This window comes from Suricata suricatta, chromosome 12 (assembly GCF_006229205.1).
Source record: "Suricata suricatta isolate VVHF042 chromosome 12, meerkat_22Aug2017_6uvM2_HiC, whole genome shotgun sequence".
NCBI lineage: Eukaryota > Metazoa > Chordata > Mammalia > Carnivora > Herpestidae > Suricata > Suricata suricatta.
The window spans coordinates 62850794-62873774 of record NC_043711.1 but is presented as its reverse complement, the minus strand read 5'-3'; the positions used below and the strand labels follow the sequence as shown (position 1 = coordinate 62873774).

Here is a 22981-nt window from a genome sequence, read left to right as displayed (position 1 = left end):
AAAATTTAGTTAGTAGCACAGATGTCCTGAAAGATCGGTTTTCAGAGTTGCTGCCATATGGTTCCTATCACTTCCAGAGGTTTCATACTTTATGTAGTGGTTGCTAGGCTTCAGTAGCCAAAGAAAGGGGAAAAACAACACCTCCTTACCTCCCTTTTGGTGATCTTAGTCATTGTGCACTTTTAATAATTTCTACAGAGAAAAAGCAAACCTTGCTATTACCCTCTGCAATGACAAGGAGGAGATCATGGCCCAGGCTACCTTTGTGGACTATCCCAACTGGAACGTCTCCAATCAGGATGACTGGGTGTCGGTGTTCCAGGAGCTCGATGGAGAAATCCCATGCACGGTAAGCAATTACATACAGTGCTTATTAGAACAGCCTTAATTTTGAAGGGAAGTCCTGTTTTTGCTTATATGTCTTTTCAGTTTTGAGACTAAGCAGTTGAAAACTCTCAACAGAAGGTATGTGACATTATGACAGTTAGAAATGAAGTCAGCTGGCAGGGAGGAAAGATGAGTCTAAGAGCAGGAGGCCGGGGGTAGGGAAAAGGAGGTAGTAGTCAGATCAGTCAGCTGGTGGCAAGGCCCAGGTCATGCTGTGCTGGCGAGGACTAGGAAGGAGCAAGGAGTCAGTGGGGGCACCAGGTCTCCCTCCGGCTCCCAGCATCTGTATCCAAAGTCTTTTTTTTAAATTGTTTTTTTATTGAAGTATAGTTGACATCCAGTGTTACATTAGTTTTAGGGGCACAATACAGAGATTGGACAAGTCTGTATGTCATGCTGTGCTCACCCCAAGTGTAGCTACCCCCTGTACCAGACAGTGTTATTAACGGTACCATTGACTACATTCCGTATGCTATAACTTTCATCCTTATGACTTGTTCATTCCATAAGTGGAAGTTTATATCCAACTCCCCCTCACTCATTTTTCCATCCCCCACTGCTTTCCCCTTTGATAACCACCAGTTTGTTCTGTTCCTATTTTGTTTGTTCAATTGTGTTTTTAGATTCCATATATAAGTGAAATCATTTGCTATTTATCTTTTTCTGTCTGACTTATTTCACCTAGTGTAACGCCTTCTGGGTCCATCTGTGTTATCACAAATGGCAAGATCTCGTTTTATTATAGCTGAGTAATATTCCACTGTATATATGTACCACATCTTCTTTATCTGTCCATCTATATCAATGGCCACTTAGGCTCAGTGTGTGAAGTCCATAGGATGCTGGGCGGGCACCTGCCTTTACGCTTTTGCCCCTGTAACAGTGATAGTAGAGCTTCCGGTTCCTGTCACCCTCTATAATTTGTAAGGTGCCTTTGTGGACTCTAGCTGATTTGATGTCTTCTATCGGTGGGCACATTACAACCTGTTGCCAACCTGACTTGGTAGCTGGTGCCAAGTCTGAGTTTTCCCTGTCCTCAGCCTGCCAGAGCCAATTCAGCATGTGGCCCCAGTTCTGCAGAGAGCCAGATGTCACGATTGGAGGTAGCATGCTTGCCTGTCAGTGGAATTCAAGAATGTGTCCCAGGGGCACCTGGGTGGTTCAGTCAGTTAAGCATCCGGCTTCGGCTCAGGTCATGATCTCACGGTTTGTGGGTTCAAGCCCCGCATCAGGCTCTGTACTGACAGGTAGCTCAGAGCCCGGAGCCTGCTTCAGATTCTGTACCCTCCCCTGCTCATGCTATCTCTCTCTGTCTCTCAAAAATAATAAAAAACATTAAAAAAATTTAAAAAAAAAGAATGTGTCCCCAGAACCTTAGGGAATGCCAGTTGTATGAATTAGTTCACCCCTCCCCATATACATGTGTGTGTGCACAGTGCATCCCCCATGTGCACCCCAATGCATTCTCCAGCATTTATTCAGCTAGATGATGTCTCCCCTTTGTCCCCTGCTTCTCTTGTTCCTTACCACCGAAAAACCCAGGTATCATATTCACAAAAATTAATCAAACTTGGAAATAGGCCAAAAGATGCTTTGAATCCAGGCTTGTATCTTTGACTTTCTGTTGACTGGGCTATTGTACAGTTCTATAGGAACAGTGATTAACTTTGTAGATTTTTGTCCATTTGAGATGTAAATAGTCTCTGTTTGGTGGAAGAGATAACCTCAAAGGCTATGGTTCATAGGATATTATTTTGTATCTCGCCTAGCAATCATATTCTAACATTCCCTCATTAAAGTAGCCAGCTCCTTAGGTGCAACGAATTGTTTTTATAATATTGCTGGTTGCCTTGTTAATTGATGGGTTGAATAAATCTCAGACATGTGCTCCTTGTGTATTTGCATTAGAATTATGATTTTACCTTTTTGAAAATTATAAATACCTTTATGCATAAATTCCTTCCCTTTTTGTTCCTTTTCTTGTTTTCTTAAGATTGTTTCTCTTTAAACTACTTTTAAATTCCTACAACAGTATAGAGCTTGGCTGTTCATTATGGTGGCCATCAGCCTTGTGTAGGTGTTGAGCACCTGAAATGTGCTAGTCTGATTGAGATGTGTTAGAAGTATAAAGCATACACTGAATTTTAAGTATTTAGCAGGAAAAAAGAGTGTAAAATAATCTCATTAACAATGTTTATATTGATTACTTGTTAAAATGATAATTTGAATATGTTAGCTTAAAGAAAATATATTGAAAATTAATTTTACATGTTTATCTTTATTCCTTTTCTCTATGTCTACTGGGAAATTACATATGTGGCCTGTATTTGTGGCTCAAGTTATTTCGTTATTGGACAGTATTGATAAAGAGCCTTAAGACTTAATGTGTTACTTGGCCCAGGGGTATTTGCAACAGAAGTAATTCATGATTTTTATCTTAAAGCTAAAAAATAAATCTTGAATTATAATATTTTTGATGGAAGAGAGAATTTGGAAGATAAATCAGCCAAGTAATAAACCATGTGCTCCTAAGGCCGGTTCTATTCAGAACATAAAGCGGATGTTAACTCAGATGGTTGTGGGACAAGCTGATAGCACATGGAAAGTGTGTGTGGTGGTGGTGTGGCTGTTCCTCTCTGGACTGTAGGGTTTGAGTTGTTGGCCTTTGGGGAGTTTTCAAGCTTCTAAACCAAACTCATGATTCTTCTCTTCCCATTTTATTATACTACTTCTGAGTATGTCTTTTTTCTTTTTTAATTTGTTTATTTTGAGAGGGAGCACATATGGGAGTGGGGGAGGGGCAGAAAGAGAGGGAGACAGAGAATCCCATGCAGGCAGGTTCCATGCTGTCAACACAGAGCCTGACTTGCCTGACTCAGGTCTCAAACTCATGAACCGTGACATCATGACTTGAGCCAAAATCAAGAGTCAGACTGAGCCACCCAGGTGTCCCTTTTCTGAATATTTCTAAGGCAAGGCACACAGATGTGCAGGCAGTAACCCACGGCCGTCTATAAAATTGCTCAGAAAACAAGAGGCACAGAAAATACTCCTGTCATCCTGATCCAGGTGCAAGCACCACCCTCACCAATTAACCAACCTCCTATTTGTATTATCTCTAGAATTTGAAGATTTGCCCATAAACACAGGGGTGCTAAAGTTGAGCGGAGCAATGTGTGGTTGTATGTAACAACTGCTCATTATTGAGGCTACTTAAAATGTCATCAGAAGTTGGGGGACAAAGTTCTTTAAAAAGTTGAAAGATTTAAGAAAAAAAGTCATCTTTGAATCTTGCTACTTTGAGTTCAGCTCTCAGGTTTTCTGGATCCCAAGAGTAATATTTGATTCTGACTCTGGGAATGTTGAACAAAACAAGCCATTGGATTCATAACGTGGCATCTGCCTTCCATCCTTCAAATTCATAAGAGAATCTTTCTCTGTGTCACTTGAATAGAGCAGCAGCTGCTGACTCAAGGGCCCTGGGGAAAGGATGATTGTCTTTCACTTGGCATAGACACCCCCCGAGACAAGACTACTGAGTTAATAATCAATTTCACTCCCCTGCAGGCACTTCCCTGCCCATAGCCCGTTTGTGAGGGCAGGAAGAAGGGCTAGACGCATTGGACTCATTTACACTCCCTGTTTCCTTGAATAATTCTAAGCTAGGAGGACAGAAGGCAGCAAATGGAGTCAGTGAAAAAGCTCAAATGCTGCCTGAGTGTCTCATCACTTTAGACATAGAATATCACCTCACCTAACGGGGCAGCTCTGAGTCTGTTGCCGCCCCCAAATCCTCCTCCCATCTCCCAACCCTGTTCTGACATAGCCTGAATGCTGACTCAGCTTATAATCATGTGCTCTTTTCTTGTGCAGCCTCTGAACACGTTGTTCATGCACCTCTTTGTGGCCGTGGATGAGTATTCTGTTGGCTGCTGCAAAGAGATTATTCGGTGAGTGGCTGGGGTCTTGCAGACGGTGACATCACGGGGCTGGCAGGCATCACCACAAACAAGATACATTAATGCCAAAATGACACAAAAGAGATTGTGTGCGTAGTTTTAAAATATTTCCAAAGGACATGAAATTCTTTAAGGTACTTAATTAGCTTGTAATTCATGGCTGTAGTAAAGTATTGATGTGGAATAACAGTGACATTTCTGAAAGAAAAAAAATCTATCTTTGAATCGACACTCCATTTGACACACATCTTTTACCATCATTTGAAGCAAACAGGTAGTGCAGTCATTTAAAAAAATGGATTGGGGGGGAGTAAGGGGAGAATAAAGCATCACAGGTTTGGGTGTTTCTAAAAATAGTTTTCTTCAGTCTTCTCTTTAGAGATGTTTATTAACCTGACACACTAAAGAAGCCATCCTGAATAATATGGTGCATTGAAATACAATCATTTGGGCTACTGGGTGATGGCGATGCGTCTCTGACAGCCTGCGCAGACATTTGGGGGTGGTGGCCTCAGCTTTCAAGGCACTTTGTAATGTCACACCAGACCATCCAGATGCCAGGTCAAAGGTTAATGTCTGCAGAAATCTGGTGTGCCACATGAATATGGCACTCTTTATTCTCTCTACCTCTGTGGAACAGACAGATAAGAAGCCATTTGTAAATGGAAAAGAAATTGCCCTGAAGATGTTCTTGCCTTTGCAGGCAAGGAGCAAAGTAGCCCATGTGGATTTATGAACATCTGATGTGTTTAGTGAAAGCATTTGCCTCAAACAGGTGCCACTTAATGGGATTACTTTGTTATTAACACCTGCCCCACCTTCTCTTCCCCTTGCCAGGGCTGTGTTTAAGGCTGTGCCAGAACTGCACTTCATATTTCTCATAGTGCCATCCTACATGAGCCTAGGTAAGGTCTGCTCAACTACCTCCTGTCCCCAGTCTCCAAAATGGGAAATTCACGCTTAAAATGATGCTTTTGGAAGAGGGAATAAGAATCATCCCCAGGTCCTGAGCATATAATGTGACTCTTTGATTATAACAATTAAAATACATTTTGTTCTGAAGCTCTTAATTTATCCCTTGGTAAAATGAGGACCATATTTCTTCATCTCTGTTGTTTAGGCTCGACTCTCATAACAGTGTTTGAACAAGTGGGGAGCATTCCGAGTCTGACGTATGATGAGGACTTTGCCGTGCACATATGTCACAGGGACAGTCATTACCCTCAGTTGCACATTCGCAAAGCCAGGTCAGTCCGAAGCAGTACCTTTTCCTACCAGAGTTTTACATGGACACTTACCTTATGCAGAGTTTCTAAATTGCCATTTTTTACTGTAAGTGATTAGAGCTTGGATTAAATTGTTTTATAATACCCATAAGTGTTACTTCATTTGGAAATCTTCACAGTTCCCCTTTATGACATAATTTACAGGACTGACTATCCGATAAGACTCATTTGGTGCTATGTGGCCAGCAAAGTTGTGCATTTACTACTTACGGGTTTCTGAAAACACACAATTCTTGGCCCTACACTGTCAAATAACTTTCTTTAAAAAATTTTTTTAATGTTTTTAATTTATTTTTGAAAGACAGAGAGAGACAGTGCGAGAAGAGAGGGTCAGAGAGAGAGGGAGACACAGAATCGGAAGCAGGCTCCAGGCTCTGAGCTAGCTGCCAGCACAGAGCCTGACGCGGGGCTCGAACCCACGAACCGTGAGATCATGACCTGAGCCGAAGCTGGATGCTCAGCCGACTGAGCCACCCAGGCGCCCCCGTCAAATAACTTTCAAATAAACATAAAAGTGAGTCCGCCTATTTAGTTTTCCCAGTAGACCCCACCTATTTTCCAACATTCAGGAAAGAGGATTCTGTTGACCCCAAAGAGGAGTTTTGGAGGTGGGCGGTCCTTACCATTCAGTGGGCCCCATGACATTCCCTAAGGTTCAGCAGTCTTAAGGAGGTGGCAGTGGCAGAGTCTATCTTCCAAATATGGCTACAACATTGTTTTCTATCCTTCAAGCTCTCCTCCAGTGTGGCCTTGGGAGACCATTGTGCCAGAGAGGCTAGAGGTTGGCCCTGGGGTTGGCAGCCCCAGCTAGACTCACTGGTAGTCAGCATTGACTTCTGGCCATGGGAATGAACCATTGTGGACATCCAGCCAAGGAAACCCCCACTTGCCCCAGTACCTGGAGCCCAGCTGACATGTGACTGCAGCCATAGGAGAGACCCTAAGCAAGGACTGACCGAGTCTCCCCAGACGTCTGACTCACAAAATTGTGAGCAAAATAAAAGGGCCTTTTTGAAATAAAAATGCGTATGAGATCATTTCACAAGGGTGGTTGCTTGGTTTCACCAGTGGGGAATGAATTGCATCTTTTTGGGTCAACTGTTGCCATAAATGGTGGATTTCTTTAGAAAGCATTAAATTTAAGTTTTTAAAATATGAAAGCCTACTGTTTACCAGGCATATAGTATTATGGCATATTAAGAATTTACAATAAAGGGCATCAGATAGATCTCTATTCTTTTAAGAAAAAGTTTTTTAAATGTTTACTTTTGAGAGAAAGAGAGAGCGAATGAGCAGGGGAGGGACAGAAAAAAAGGGAGACACAGGATTCAAAGCAGGCTCCAGGCTCTGAGCTGTCAGCACAGAGCTTGACGTGGGGCTCAAACTCACGAACTCTGAGATTATGACTTGAACTGAAGTTGGACGCTTAACTAACTGAGCCACCCAGGTGCCCTGATAGATCTCTATTCTGATCCTGATTTGACTACTCACCAGATGGGTTAACAAGGAGAACTTGGCCTCGTCAGGCCTCCGTTTCCTGCCAGTTAGTGGGTGTGAGGGCATTCTCTACTGCTGGGATTATTGCAATGAATGGATGAGCTGATGAAAGTCAGGTACTTAGAACTTCCAGTCACATGTTAGTGCCAAATGAAATGAAAATATTATTCTTATTGATATTATTAAGTGACTTGGAAGAGGAAAATACAGGGAAAGATGAAGACAGCTTCAAACAAAACCTCTCTGCCCCTGCCCCCTATCTAAATATCCATCATGAAGCAGATGTTGTATCCACGGTGGATACTGCTTAGCAATGAAATGCCGTGAACTACTTATAGACGCAGTAGGGCAGGTCAGTCTCAGTGCATGCTGAGTGAAAGAAGGTAGCATAGACGCAAAGACTATATACTGTTGATTCCACTTGCATGATATGCGAAGGGCTCATCTGTAGAGACAGAGAACAGATCAGTGGTTGCCTCTGGTGGAGGGAAGAGTGAGACTGGGAGAATTCTGGGGCAATGGCGGTGCTCTGTGTATTGATTGGCAGCTTTGCAGTTGCCAAAACTCACACAACTTAGTACCTGGGGATTTTACTATATGTTATTATACCTCATTAAAAATAATTTAAAATAAAAAAATGCTTCACAGAGAAGGTAGTCTCTGATTCTGGTCAGAAAGAACAAGCCAGAGGGACAGATAGGGCAAAGGTAGAGAGGCAGGAAAGCACCTGGAATGTTTATTACCAGGCAGTAGGCAGGTGCGGCTGGTAGGAAGAGTAGGCCACTGGATAGCCAAGGAAGAATCATGGTGAGAAGCCTGTATCCTGGAGCCAGCAGGGAGCACGATGTGGGCTGTGTGTGAAGCATGACTGACCTTCATGTGGTCAGTGGCTTGTAAGGGAGGAACAGAACAGGATGGCCAACAAACGGTTCCAGCTGGGATTCTGGCAGTGGCAAGTCAAAGAGATCCCGCTGGGCGGTGCATGGTTGCAAAGACATGTTTGAGAGGGAAAGTTGAAAGATGAGGATGAGTTCATGGTGACTCAGGTTTTCAAGTATGAGGGGATGGGGGGTTCATTACCTGAGAGTAGAAATAATAGCATTAGATGGACAATTGGAAGGTAGAAATGTAGGTCCTCTCATGAGTGAGGAGGTCTGGAAAATAAAGAAGTTTGTTTAGTTGTGGAGATTTTATTTTATTTTTAAATGTTTGTTTATTTTGAGAGAGAGAGACAGAGAGAGAGACAGAGCCGGAAAGAGACAGAGACAGAGAGCAAGCAGACAAGGAGTAGAGAGAATCCCAAGCGGGCTTTGCCCTGTCAGCTTGATGTGGGACTCAAACTCATGAACCGTGAGATCATGACCTGAGCCAAAACCAAGAATCTGCCATTCAGCCAGCTGATCCACCCAGGCACCCCAGAAGGAGATTTTAAAATGAAAAAACAGAGGCCTATGGCAGAATTTCAAATGGTGAAGATGAGCTGTGAGTGATAATAAGGAAGAGAAGTAGAAGAGAGGGAGGAGTCTCATAGAAGTCTGACTCTTAAGGTGGCAAAAGATGTAGGGAAATCAAATAATTTGAGTGCAAAAAAAGGCTATTGAATTTGGAAATGTAAGAAGATACAGATGAGATGAATAAAATTGGTGAACTTCCAGCCAAACTGACCAAGAAAAAGAGAAAATTACCAATATCAAAAATGGAGGAGGTGATGCCACTACAGATCCAACAGACATAAAGGATATGGGAATACTACAACAGCTCTGTAGATTCAACAATTTAGAGAAAATGGGCCAATTCCTTCAGAAATGCAACGTACCAGAACTCATTTAAGAAAAAAATTGCAATAACTTGGAGCATCGAATGAACTTTGGGTGAGAGGGCGGTGTGGCTGCCTGCCCGACCCAGCCTCACCCGTGCCACCCGCCCCAACCCTCCCCATCCTCCTTTGCTTCTCTTCTTCTCTTGTCCTCACAGCTTTGAACTCTGTCTTCCCAGGATCTGGGACTCAGCTTGCTCTCAAGCTCATCCTTTTGGCTCCTCTGTGCCAACAGTGGCCACTTGGTCACCAGTGCCCTACCTCCAGCCCCTTGCTTTGGGGTCTGGTCTTATCTGTCCTTGAAGGGCAGAGATGAGTTTTGGAAATCACATTGCAGTGAACCAAATAAATGAGAGGTAAGGAAGTGAAAGAAGTTTAGTGATGAACGAAAGCAACGAGCAACGAGAAGGAAGCAGAAAGAGAAAGGTACGCAAACAATAGAAATTGATTCCATTTTTACTTTGCACGTAGAGCATTTTCTTTGCATTCTGAGATCCAGACAGCACTTGTCTAAAAAAAAAATATTACTAAGGAGCAAAATAAATTCAGATACACATTATCCTCTAATTTAGGATAAGAGAAAGAAGATTCCTAATAGAAAACCATTTTTCTTTACTTTTTTATTCATAGCTAAATATTTAACATTATAATTCTCTATAAAAAACCCTTTTGGTCATGAAACAGGTGCTAATACAAGCCAAACACATTCTGAAGAAAGGGAATTCTGTGAGTGAAATCTTTTTTTTTTTTTTTTTTTGCAAACAGGGGAGGTTCAGAGAGAGAGGGAGATACAGAATCTGAAACAGGCTCCAGGCTCTGAGCTAGCTGTCAGCACAGAGCCTGACGCAGAGTTCGAACTCACAAACTGAGATCATGACCTGAGCTGAAACCGGATGCTTAACCGGCTGAGCCACCCAAGCGCCCCTGAAATCTTTTGTTTAAATGATATTTTTAATTGATTCTCTCACACCCCTTCAATCCTCCTTCCTGATTTGTGAAGTTTCTCTTATTAATTATCAGCACAGGAAAATAGGTGCTCCTGCCCTTCAGGAAATCACATTCTTTAAGGAAGTTTTATTGTAAAAGTATTCACAGGTAGGCAGCTTTTTAATTCTGTCATGAGGAATTTACATAAATTGATTGCTTAGAATCTTGTAAGTAGTCTAATAATTGCTGAACTTTTGTCTTCATTTCATTTAAAAATCTCTCATTTTATTCTGCCGTTTGCTAATCAGTTTGGGGGATGGGTTCATTTAATAAAACAAATTATATTTTCAAAGTAGAACATCTTTTTGAATGTTTATTTATTTGAGGGGGAGTGCTGCAGAGAGGGGAAGGGGCAGAGCAAGGGAGAGAGAATCCCAAGCAGGCTCCGTGCTGCCAGCGCAGAGTCCAACACAGAGCTCAAACCCATGAACCTTGAGATCATGACCCAAGCCAAAATCGAGAGCTGGACGCTTAACTGAGCCACCCAGGTGCCCCTAGAACATTTTTGTCAAATAAAGTTACTGGTTGCATTTTTCTATGTGAGTATGTAACTATACACACATATGTGCACAAATGGACAGTTTTGTGGGGGAGGGTAGAATGGAACAGCAGTTGAGGGAAGCATATTTCTTTTTTTCTTTTTTTCTTTCTTGTTATTTAATTTCTGGGTCACTAGTCTGTTATAAGAGTATGTAAGTCAGGAACGGTCAGCTAGAAGAGAAGCACAGGGCAGGGTGTGGGGGAAGGGAGCAGAGTTTCTGTTCCCTCTCCAGATGGGCCACTGTTCCCAAATGTCCGTGTGTTTACCAACCTAGAAGCTCCATATTGTCTTAGAATATGTAGGCAGCATACCAGATTTGGATCTTGTCATTTTCTTGAGGAATTTTAAAGCTTAAGTACTTCAGCATAGTTAGCAAGATGTTATTATATTAGATATACAATAGATAGATAATTCTATAGAATTAATTAGAACAATATCTATAGATAATTCTATAAAATCTACTATTGTAATAGAAAATCATATATAAATCTGATACCACAACTGACATGTACAGAGGCAGCATATCTAAAAATCACCTATTTTTTTCACTTTTTAATAAGGAGACATCTTTGTTAATCTACTGACTGATGCCCCACTTGTGATTCAGGATGTGGGTTGCTGGAGAAAAGGTATAGCCCAGTGCCGGCTCCTAGTAAACATGTGCCAACTGGTGGTTTTGCATTAGTCTCTCTCCTCATCATCTTTGCAACCCACGCTTTTCTTCCTTCCCTTCTTTTACCCTTGAAAACTTAAGGGTTATGGACTACAACCTTCCAGGAGACGAGGCTGCCCTGGCCTGAACTAAATCTTCCTGATCCCTGACCCTGAGGTCTTGCTCATTCAGCCTCTGATGGTGAAGTGTCCTGCTTGCCCAGCCTACAGAAAATCTGCCAGTAGCAAATCACCAGAGGAATATAGTCCTCATGGTAAGATGACAGTGGCTACTTTGTAAGGAGGAAGGGATGTTTATAAAAGACAATTAAGCATTTGGTAGTGAAATCATGAGGGAATGGTGACATTATGATGGTTGATGTTTTTGCTTGTTGGGAGGTAGAAAAATGTGACACATCTTAAGAAGCCCTCTGTCCGAAGTGTTCATATTCAAGTTTTGACACTAGCAGGTGTAGAATTTCAGGTAGTTGGAAAAGGCACTTATGTGGATCATTTCCCTCCTTAAGGATGCAGGAAAAAAGATTTTTCAGAAGGCCAGATGGGCGTGGCTGTTTGTCCTCTTAAGCTGCTTCATTTCTCTTATTTCCCCCACATTGATTTTTTGACATCTGTTTCATCAATAGTTACTTGCACCGATAATTAATGGTGAAGAACACAGTTCTTAAGACAGTAAACCAGGGAAGGGTTTGGGATGTAATTATCCTTCTGCCGCTTACCTAGCAGCATGTTCAGAACCAGGGAGTTAACACTGTAATCCCCAGTCCCAGTTCTTTGATTCCCCTACGTGGAAAATTGTGCTATAATCTGCCCCTCTACTTGGATGCTAATTATTGAAATTACTGTTCTGTGTTTTGCACAGTGTTTGAAGTAAAGCATGACTGCTTCTGGACACACCTTTATAATCTATAGTGGGCTTGATTAATATTCAGTGGTGGATTTGAGATGTCCTCAGACTGAGAAACTATTGGAATAGTACTTTCGGGGGAGAACCAACTGTTTTCAAGTCTTTTTGGGGGGGGGTTGGGAAGGACTCACCAGGGAAGGACTATGTGCTGTCAGTTCATGTCATAAAATAACTAAAATGGAGTACTGCTTTTTTTGCTGATAATAAAAGCTAACCAAATTGTATGAACATTATTACTATGTAAAATAGATGAAAGACAATCTAGGACTTTAAAATATAAGATTGGTGGTTTTTAAATACTAACTTTTCGCCTCTTATTTCACCTTTTATTAAGCATTTGATAGCCTCATGCTTTTTTAGAATTCTCTTAAGTTGGACATCTGAGTAATTTCATATAAATGAATGTTCTGATGTCAGGGTCATGAGAATCCTAAACCACTCAAAGAGAAGGGACAGTGAAATTAGGAATGTCACCATTCTCTTGAGTCCTGGTAAGTGACCCAGCAAATAAAATCTGGCTAACATTTCGACCAGCGTGCCAAGATAGACTTTTGGATCAGATCCTGGTGGTATAAACAGCAGGGGCCTCGTATTGGCCTTGAACGTGCTTTGACGTCATTTAGGTTTTAAAGTCCTCCATTATTTAAAAAATCATGACATTTTCCAAGGAGTAGAAACTAAATGGTTCTGCCATCCATCTTAAAATTTAAAATTGAATGTGATTGAGAAATGATGGACTTGATTTTCTTACAGAGACCACTAGAGGTCGCAAGAGATCTTGGAAAGAAAAAGGTGCTTTCTTTTTACATATCTGAAGAAAAAGGCTGACTTTTAAGTTCTCCTGCCCCAAATTGACAAAATGTTCATGGTAAAGGTTGGTTTAACCAAAATACACTGCTTTCTTTAGGACTACCACTCAATTAGATTCTCTGTGAGTTTTTTCTTTCTTCATTCACTGATTTCTTAACACATAGGCACACATAAACTCACTCTCAGGCTTGAAGAAATACAGTATTTATGGTATTTAATGTAACATCAGAATTACCTTTTCAATGGTACATTTTTAAGTCTTGCTAATGAAATGCAAATCCTCTCCGGATGAGGAAAATACCGTTAGACAGGAGAGAAGAGGCTATGCCAATATTCTGAGTAGAAAGGTGGCTCGGCCCTCCTGCTGGCGTTCTAGTCCTTAAGTGTGAACTTTCCATCTGTGAATTCACAGTGCTTTCTTTTCTGGCAAGGAACAGTGCCATCTCCCACACTCAAAGGAAGCTCGCCTGTAGAGTTTTCTCTAGGATTGTAATTATTCATAAGAAGGTCTAGATGCTGAAGCTTTGAAGCAGTCTGAGGGTCTACCCATCACCAAGAGGCCATGCCGTCAGCTGGGAAGGTTCTGTGGGTTCTAGGCATCACCTTGTCCCTTGAAAGCTCAGCTAACTGACATAGTGGAAACTATGAGAGTTTGTCCTCCCAGGAAGCTAGCGAGAGCCATCAGCTTCCTGCCACCCTCCACCTTGCCTTCTCTTGGGTTTAGAGGACACCCTTACGCCAAGCAGTGTGTCCTTGAGAGAGAGGCTGTTTATTTTCTTGTGTTTTGGATGCTATTCCATTTTCATCTGGCACATTTTTCAGAGTCTGATGGGCATTTAGGAACCTGAACAATCAGTCAGTCTCTGTGGGATGGACTTTTTGTTTCCTCCAAACAACTTAGTGTTCTACGCTAGTTGCATTAAGTACATTGTTGCCTCCTCCAAGCCACTTCCTGATGGAAGATATAAGAGAATGTTATTTTTCACCCAGAAAATGGTGTCATTCCTGCTGTATTTTAGGTTGATGAATTATAACCTTACATAGTCATAACCCTTGAAATGCTGTGGGTCACAGAGGTGCCAGACATGTGGCTGCCCCCTGCTAAATGCATTCACTTCAAGTGGCTCTTCTGTCCCAGAGGCGGACAGCGCTCATGCCTCAGAGTGCTCGGATGTAAGCATTCTGCTGGATGCGTTGTTTTTGGTAGCTGGGGTGTTTTGTTTCTGTGGGGATAGACTTTGTCAAATGCCATTTGAGACTCTGCAAGGCTGATGTCATACTTTATCATTAGCACTGGGGCTGATGCAAGATCATAAATTATCGATTACCCCAAGGAATGCATTTAGCAGAACAAGTTCCTCTTTATCCATTTTGGGGAAGAGCTGAAGCGAGAGACTCTTTAGAACTCTACAATTTGGGTATTTTCTTCTTATTTTTCTCAGAAGAATTAGAATTGAGGCATGGTTAGGGATAACTTTGTTAATAGGCTGCAGAGGGCTCATGCATAGGCGTACAGCCCGGGGGCTGTCTGAGCGTTTATTTCTGATTTTTGTAACCGTGGAGGATTATTTTTGTGTCCATCCTACGTAGATGAAAGCCCATCATACACAATTGATTTTAGAATTTTCTACATGACAGGTGTCTTGATTCACTTAAAAGGACGAGGATATTGAATTATTTTCATATTATTTACAATAGTTATCTCTTTTAATGTCAGTTTGGAGTTTTATTTTTGGCAAAGCATCTGCAAGTTGATTTCTTGGCTATTCTCTCCTTGAATCTTTTTCCCCCCCAAACAAGAATCACTCAGGACTCTCTTTACAGAGAAGAGCCCCCCGTTAGCAGCACTCCTTTGCTAAGTAGGGAATTGGGTTCTGGAATGCGGTGGCGTGTACTGGTAGGCTCTTTTAGCAGAGGTCCTGAGGGCTTGGGGGACCCAACCGGAGGGAGTTTCCAGGTGGTGTGGGATGTGGGAGGGCATGTGAAGTCTCCCCGGAGCAGGTTGTGCTGAGGGCTTACTGTCTGCCAGAGTGTCCCTTGTATCACTGCATTGTACCCTCCCTGCTGTCCTTGCCCCTGCCTGCTTAGTAGATGGGGAACCAAGGCTTAGTATTGAAGTGACTGGGCAGGTGGCTTAGTCAGTTAGGGCTGTGCTCTCACTCTCCACATGGGTCCCCGCAGGCCACACATTGCTTACCTGGAAAATGGGCTTAGCAGTGGCACTCCTCGGTGCTGTGAGTGCACATGGCATGCTGGATGAGTCCCAGAATGTGGTATGGGCCCTATCTCTGTTGGCTGTCACTGATGGACGTGTGCTTTAGTCTACAGTATATGCAAATGTCCGAAAGTTCAACAAAGCCAGTCTCTGGTTAAAGTGCTAAAGACAGATCTTAATCAATAATAACTATTACAGTAGGGAAAACCATGCAGTGTGAACTGAACTCAACTTTGGTTTGTGCACAAGTAACTGGGCCTATTAAAGAGAAAATGAGGGAATTGGGAGCGGGTGAGGGGAGTCTCAGTAGAGTCAGGGATGTGACAAATGACAAGAAGTGGGAATCGGGTTTGTTCCTTGTGAAACCCATCTGAGTTTGCTAGCTGGAGCTTATTGAAGTTAGGCTCCTGCCCTTCCACAGGGACTGAGAGACAGGGGCCCTACCTTTAGGTGTTGGCCACAACAAATAGGAAATTATTTTGGCAGCCTTGCTTTCTCAGAAGGGCACTTCAAGCAGGGCTGGAGTCATCTAGGGATGGGGCCTTGAGCTGTGAGAAACTATACTGGTGATTGTTCAAGTCTTTATAAATCAAGGTTGATGTCTAGTTGGGAAGAGAGTTCAGAGTATCTTGACTAACCTTTGTCATGGAGAAGCACAGAACTCCTTCTCTGTCCCCAAAGAGCATAATCCTTGGTTGGAAACATGCCCTGCTTTTACATTAACATCAAAAGTGGACAATAGATCGCTGCTTTAACCCTGTCATTAGGTTCCCGGGCAAGGAGGCTTGGATGATGAGCCACTGGACGGTGTGGGGTGGAAGGATGCTGGAATTTGGAATAAGTGAGTGAGGCTCGGAGCTCTGACCTCATCCCAGAAACAGTGGGGCTAGCAAAAGTTTTTGAGTAAGGGAGTGAGGTGAAGAAGGCAGGGTTTTAAACAGATTAGTGATAGTGGATGGAATGGCAAAGTTTATACCTACAGTGACCAATGGGCAACAAGCACAGTGATTCTGGCTTCTATAATGATAACCTCTTCCATTCCATACGTTGACTGTAAATGCTCTTTGGTTGTCCTTATGGATCCTTCCTACCTAAGCAGCAGTAATGTTAATAATAATAGCATATCACACACTATTATCTCAGCATTTAATTTACTGTCTTTATGACATATGAGAAAACAATGGAATAGAGAGGTTAAAATGGGTGAAATGCCTGAGGTCACAGGCATTAAATCCAGATTTAGGCTTTCTGGCTTCCAGCCCAGACTTTGACCACTAATTTTATCATTTATTCTCCAATCATTTCAGAAGAGCACCATGAGCCTTCAGTGCATTTATTATGGGGCTTTGGAACACCCAAACACACATGGCCACTGGTAGCTCTCAAAGTGAATGTGTACACTCAAAACTAGATGGGCAAGTAGTTAAAAGACTACTTAAAAAAAATTAGTGCAGAGCTGAAATAGCTTGTGAAGTGGCTATGGTGTGGGTATAGTCAAGCCTATCCAGAAACACAGGTGGCGTTTGCTTCTGGATCCATTTAATAAATACAATTTAAGTATATTTATTTATGTAGTTAGTCACTATTTTAATAATTCCAGCATAATGAACACACAGTGTTATATTAGTTTCAAATGTGTAATGCAGTGATTCAACAGTTCTATACATTTCTCAGTTTTGTCTTCATGTTTTAGACTCCCTGGCAAGGAATCCCTCTGATGTGTTGGCATGTGGAACAAGATTTTTGGTTGGTGATGACATTGTACTCAGGTTGATAGTATAATAAGCAAATATCCTGATTTCCTGGATAAGGACCCTCCACTGTATCTCCTTCCAGAGACTGTTGACAAGAGGTTAAGAATAAGGAGTTATGTTTAACCCCTGATGCTTGTCATCTTCTCTTTGTTTTTTCCTTCCTGCATCATGGTCTATTGGCTAGCTTTCTCCTTACCTTCTGAGTTTTATATAGCAGAGACCTAGTTTTTCAAATATGTATTTCTTCCCTCAAGGTATTTATTACTGATGAAAAAACAACACAATTCCAACAGATGAGGCTCATCCGAGGTAAAGGTTTCATCACTGGAACGAGGTGGAGATTTTCATCTAGAGTGCATGGAGTTGTCCAGTTCAGAGCATTCAGATGTGGGGAGCAGAGCTGTGGCAGCACTGGGGGCATCCAATCCGGGAGTTGAGGAAGGGCTGGGTGGATGAGCCATGGTGTTTGACACCTTGTCCCTTGAGCTAATGTCTCCTCTCAACTGTTTTGATATTGCTCATGCTTCTTGCTGCCAGCTTTCAAAGGAATGTCAAAGTAAAGGAAAATTTTTGAAGTGCATTATTGACTTAGTATAGTATGTGATAGCAGGATTTATGCTGACCTGAGTTCATAACATGGCTCTGTTGCCAACTATTCCTGTCATATCATGGCAAAGCATTTCATCATCTTCTTGAGCCTTGCTCTCCACCATCTATAGAGAGAAGATGGCAATCCCTCCCTCCTGGGGTAGCTCCGAGAAGTATACCACTGGAGATAATCTGGATAAAGCCCTGAGCTTTATATACATACAAATCATTCAGATGAACTTACTATTAATGTCAAAGACAACATATTAGAAGATCAAATAGGATGTTGAAGATGGCATAATAATGATGTAATGGGGGGAGGGAAGAGATAAAATTTAGTAGCCAAATCAGATATATTACAGAAAAACAACAACAAAACAACAAATGTGGAACATTTTAGTAAGAAAAGTACCAGGAAAAAAGTATAAGAACATCCTAGACAGATAAAATAGAGTAAAAAATATAACTAGTAATGTACTAAAAAAAGAAAATAATGTTAGATAACGGCAGCAAAGTGCAATCTAAGGGGCAGTCACTGTACTACGTACACCTGGTTCTTGGTTCTCTTCTCCCATGTTGGTTGTCACGGTCACTGTATGGAATCCTGACAAGGGAAGTGTGAGGTGAATGTTTCCAAGGTGGTGAGCAGAGCTGCATCATTTTTAAAGTAGCACTTTCTCCTTTATGGGAAATGTAGCAATGTGTCAGGAATAAAGGGTAGACTTCTGATCCAAGATGGCAATGTAGGCAGACCCTGAACTTTCCTCCTCTATGGACGCACCAAATCAATTGCTGTTTTGGCACAATTCTTGAAGAACGGAGGGCTGACTGAACAGCTTCTGAACAGCACAACAGAGGACAGAGGGACCGCATGGAGAACAGCAAGAGAGGCAGAGGTCCAGGAATGAAGGGAACCCCCACCATGGATGCTGTGCACTGCAACAGGCCAGCATATTACCTAGGGGCTCTGAGCAGCCTCATCTGCCCTGGGGCACAGAGAAAAAGCCTTGGCTTATTTTATTTTATTTTTTTAATAGTTTATTTTCAAATTGGATTCCACATAACACCCAGTGCTTCTCCCCACGAAAAAAAAAAAAAAAAAAAAGCCTTGGCTTAAAAGGGCAATTAGAGGGATGCCTGGGTGGCTCAGTCAGTTGAATATCCGACTTTGGCTCAGGTCATGATCTCCTGGTCTGAGTCCTGTTATTAGCTTTGTTCTGGCAGCTCAGAGCCTGGCCTGCTTCAGATTCTGTGTCTCCTCTCTCTTTGCCCCTCCCCCGTTTGCACTCTGTCTCAAAAAATAAATATTAAAAAATTTTTTAAAGAGCAACTAGAATATAAAGGAACCAACCCTAGAACCCTGCTAAGTGGTGGAGGAGTTGCTGGAACTTGCCCTGGGTCAGAAGGGCTGCTGAGCACCATGGTTTCTGTTCCCCATCAACCTTGATAAGCATAAAGGATACCATGGGTCCACGTCAGGTAAATGCATAAACAAGGTTAAACATTCATATTTACTCTAGTACTTCTCAGTCTTTAATATGTAACTGTGACACTCCAGAGGGCACCTATGCTAGGAAGTTGTCTTTAGATAGTGGAATTCCTTTGTGGGGAGGAAGGGGAAGCAAGGGACAATGTCATAGAAGTAGTGTTCTTTGGAACACATTTGGGGACTGCTGTTCCTAGCATTCTGTCCTTCGTCTTAGGACACATGATGCCCCACATTTCATACCTGAGTGTGTTCCCTCTGCCTGGAAATTTCCACCCTCAGGTCTCTTGACATAGCTCACTTCCCTTCTCTTCATTCAGGTCTCAGCTCAGATGTCCCTCCTCAGAGAAGTCTTCCCTGACCACTTGACCCTGTCACTCTCCATCCCAGAGCACTTACCACTGTTTGAAATGTCTGAAGTGTTGCATTTGCTGTAGTTTCGCTATGTTTCTCCTGTAAGAATGCAAGTTCATGTCAGAAGCGTGTTGCTGTGTCCCTGGCATTTAGAACAGGGTCTGGCACATAGTAGGTGCGCTGCTGAAGGAAGGAACACTGGAGTTAATTAAGCCCTTGCATTAAACAGGGTAGAAGATCATGATGATCTCATGCCGATATTTTTGCGCCATGACACCGTTCTGAAGGAAACTTACGGCGAGTACTTCCTGGCTGAACTAATCGAAGCCCAAGATGAAGAGAATCACGCTGTCGTGTGTGAGGTTGGTGATTAATCCATCTGGGCTACGCTTAGTAAGAGAAATGAGAGAAATAAGCACATCGCTCCCGGTTTGCCCAGCACCCCTGGAGCTGCCCTCCCCTCCCTGCTTCCTGGGCCTCTCAGGTGGCACCAGGCCCGCTTCTGAGCTGTGACTTCACCCTCCTTCGCGGTGCGACCTGGCTTTAGAATTTTGGGTTTTTGTGAGATGCTACCAGATGCCAGGCTGGTCTGGACTCTGTGCCCTGCTCCTGAAGGTAGGGATGGGCGTTAGGGTGAACTGGAGAGATTCTTGAGAGTGTCTGAGGGGATTTCTGAGACCCCAAGATCCCAGAAGCCAGAGATCACAGACAGCGTCCTGCTGACATATGGGTTTTGTTTGACTTGGAAAGTAATTTTTTTAAATCTTTTGTTTCAGCAAAATTTCACACTTACAGAAAACCTATAAGCACCCAAGTTCCCTAAATGGTAACATTGTACCACATTTGCTTTATCATTCTTTTTGCTTTCTTTTTCTGTATATTTCTTTCTTTTAATATATAAACATATATTTATATTATTTATGTTATATTATAAATATAATTATACCATTATATAAGTATTGTACATATATATTATTTGAAAATTACTTATATGTTCTTCTGAACCATTTAAGAATAAGTTGTGGATGTAATGCCAATGCCTTTTTACTACTAAGTACTTCAGTGGTTATTTCCTAAAAACAAGAATATTCTCTTTTATATCTGTAGTACAGCGATTTGGTCGAGCACTTATGATTCCTACACTCCTATTATCTAATCTACAGACCTTATTCAAATTTTACAGACAGTCCTTTAGAGCAGAGGTAAATCCACATCATTTATTGCATTCAGGTGTCACATGTCTTCGGTCTCTTGTAATCTGGCACAACTCCCTAGTCTGCCTTTGTTTTTCATGACAGTGACAGTTTTGAAGAGCACAGGTCGGTTATTTTGTGCAAGGTCTCTCAATTTGGCTTTGTCCAGTGTTTTCTCAGGATTTGATTTGGGTTGTAGGTGAGTAAGTTTTGTTGTGTTAGTGGCTAGCATTCACGCATTAGGAAAGTGTACATAACAGCAGGAATTTCTAGCTTCTCTAGAAAAATCAGAAGTCCTGCTGCTGGGCCTGCTCTTCTTTCTGCGGGTCCCCACGGAGTTGGGGCTTTGGAGCAGCTGCATTGTATGTAGACCATGCAGGTGCCCTCGAGCCCACCATTCTACCGTCTTGGCCCTCGTGAGCATGTCAGTGGTGGCCACTGACTCAGAACATGCTCCACGAATGTCCTAATTCCACAGCATCCATCCCGGAAAGCTTTACTGAGATGGGAGGTACTGGGCGTAAAGAAAGATGGAACCCACCCTCCGCGGTTTGCCAGCTGTAGACGTGAGGCCTACCCCCGAAGGAAGGGAGAAGAGACACAGAAGAGAGCGGGCAAGTTAGCTGGCTTTCGTGTGTGTCATCGTAAAGAGTGAGCAGGCTGACCTGGTGCCCAGGGGGGCTGCTGTGAGCAACCCTGCCCCTCATGACACTGGCCCTCTTCCTTGCCCCGCCCCTGGAGGCATTCCACGGAGGGACACTCCTCCCATACAGAATTTTATTTTATTTTTTAATGTTTTTATTTATTTTTGAGAGAGAGAGAGAGAGAGCGAGAGAGCGAGCATAAGCAGGGGAGGGTCAGAGAGAGACAGAGTCACAGGATCTGAAGCAGGCTCTAGGCTCTGAGCTAGCTGTCAGCACAGAGCCTGATATGGGGCTTGAACCCACAAACTGTAAGATCATGACCTGAGCCAAAGTAGGATGCTCAGTCAGTTAATGACTGAGCCACCTAGGCGCCCCTCCCATACAGAATTTTAGCTAGTCAAGGCTTCCTTCTCTGAATCTGCTCCCACAGGATTTAATAATTAGGATTCAATCCTAGTTCTGATAGCAAAATGTTAAATGTCCTGAGGTATCTTTAGGCCTTCATATTGGTCTGAGCAAGCTGAAAATAGGCCTTCCTGAAAAATACCGTGGTGGTTTTCTACTTCATGACACTCCAGTTGAAGTGTTGGGAATTCTTAAGAGTTGAAGGTGCTGAAATTGGGATAGTCATGGTGTCTGCTCTAGTGGTATGGAGAAACTGACAAAAAATTGGGACTCTTGGTACCTCAGGGCAGCAAGGGAGTGCATGGTGACTGTTGAGCTTTAGGAAGGATTGGGCCGTAACCAAGGGCAGCTGCCTTACGTGTGTATGAGAAATGCCAGGAAATATTCTAAGGAAGTAAGCACTCAAACTTGAGCATGCATTGAAATAACTCTTGGGGTGATTAGAACACAGATTACTGGGACTCATCCTCAGCGTGATCTAGTAGGTTCCAGATGGGCCTGAGAATGTGTACTTCTCTCTAGTTCATGGGCGATATTGATGCTGCTGGTTTAGAGACCACATTTGAGAACTCTTTTTAAAGGACTGGAGCTTCCCTGCAAATGGCTCATTATTGACTTGTGTACAAGGATCTCACAAGGTCAGGCTTTTGTTGCAGTTTTAGGAATCAAGAAAAGAAAGCAATTCGAATGTGAGCCAAAATGTTCCCATTGCATTGCATGAGGAGTCTAGAGGACAATTTTTGTAAAGGCCTTCAAAAGTGGTTTATTTAAGCTTGGACTGAAGATTACTTTTGATAATAAGACAATCTTATTTTGAGTGAAGTTTTATGTTTCTTTTGCATAGCGTAATTAGCAAACATGGATAGAACCCTTGTGTGCCCAGCCCTGTAATGAATATTTCATTCATAGAATCCCAAGGCTCAGACAAAGATGACCACAAATTAGCTTTTTTCAAGTGGATGTTTGATCTTTACTTTGTGCCAGGTTACTGAAAAGTATAGAAAAGTGAGACTTTAGCAGTTTTAGTTTAAGGATGATCATGATCATTCAGGGATTCTTCATATATTAATTTCTCTATTTGACAAAACTGTAAGAGCTATTTAAAGAGTATTTCTTTTCTTGGGAGACTTGTAATCAAAATTTCTTTTATTCTGTTTTAAAAATATTTTTAAAATAATAGTTTATTGTCAAATTGGTTTCCATATAACACCCAGTGCTTCTCCCCACAAGTGCCCCCTTCCATGACCATCACCCCCTTCCCGCCTCCCCCTCCCCCTTCAGCCCTTGGTTCTTTCTCAGTATTCAGTAGTCTCTCATGATTTGTGTCCCTCTCTCTCCCCAGCTCTCTTTCCCCCTTCCCCTCCCTATGGTCTTCTTTTAGGTTTCTCCTGTTAGACCTATGAGTGCAAACATATGGTATCTGTCCCTCTCCACCTGACTTATTTCGCTTAACATGACACCCTCGAGGTCCATCCACTTTCCT

General features: G+C 42.4%; 1 protein-coding gene and 1 long non-coding RNA gene across 4 annotated transcripts in view; one reads left to right on the top strand and one right to left on the bottom strand.

The window, feature by feature from the left end:
- The window catches only part of CFAP61 (cilia and flagella associated protein 61), a 278328-nt gene that overhangs the window by 14584 nt on the left and 240763 nt on the right, over positions 1-22981 (top strand). For all 3 annotated transcript variants that reach the window (XM_029918146.1, XM_029918148.1, XM_029918147.1), the window contains exons 3-7: positions 199-349; positions 4261-4337; positions 5184-5251; positions 5467-5593; positions 19486-19618. In XM_029918146.1, coding sequence (XP_029774006.1) covers positions 199-349; positions 4261-4337; positions 5184-5251; positions 5467-5593; positions 19486-19618 — 556 coding nt within the window. The remainder of the gene's footprint in view (positions 1-198; positions 350-4260; positions 4338-5183; positions 5252-5466; positions 5594-19485; positions 19619-22981) is intronic.
- Positions 17065-18003, bottom strand: LOC115274718. Its single transcript, XR_003901222.1, has 2 exons — positions 17965-18003; positions 17065-17365 (listed from the first exon to the last, which is right to left on the bottom strand). It is a non-coding gene; the product is annotated as an uncharacterized LOC115274718 (long non-coding RNA).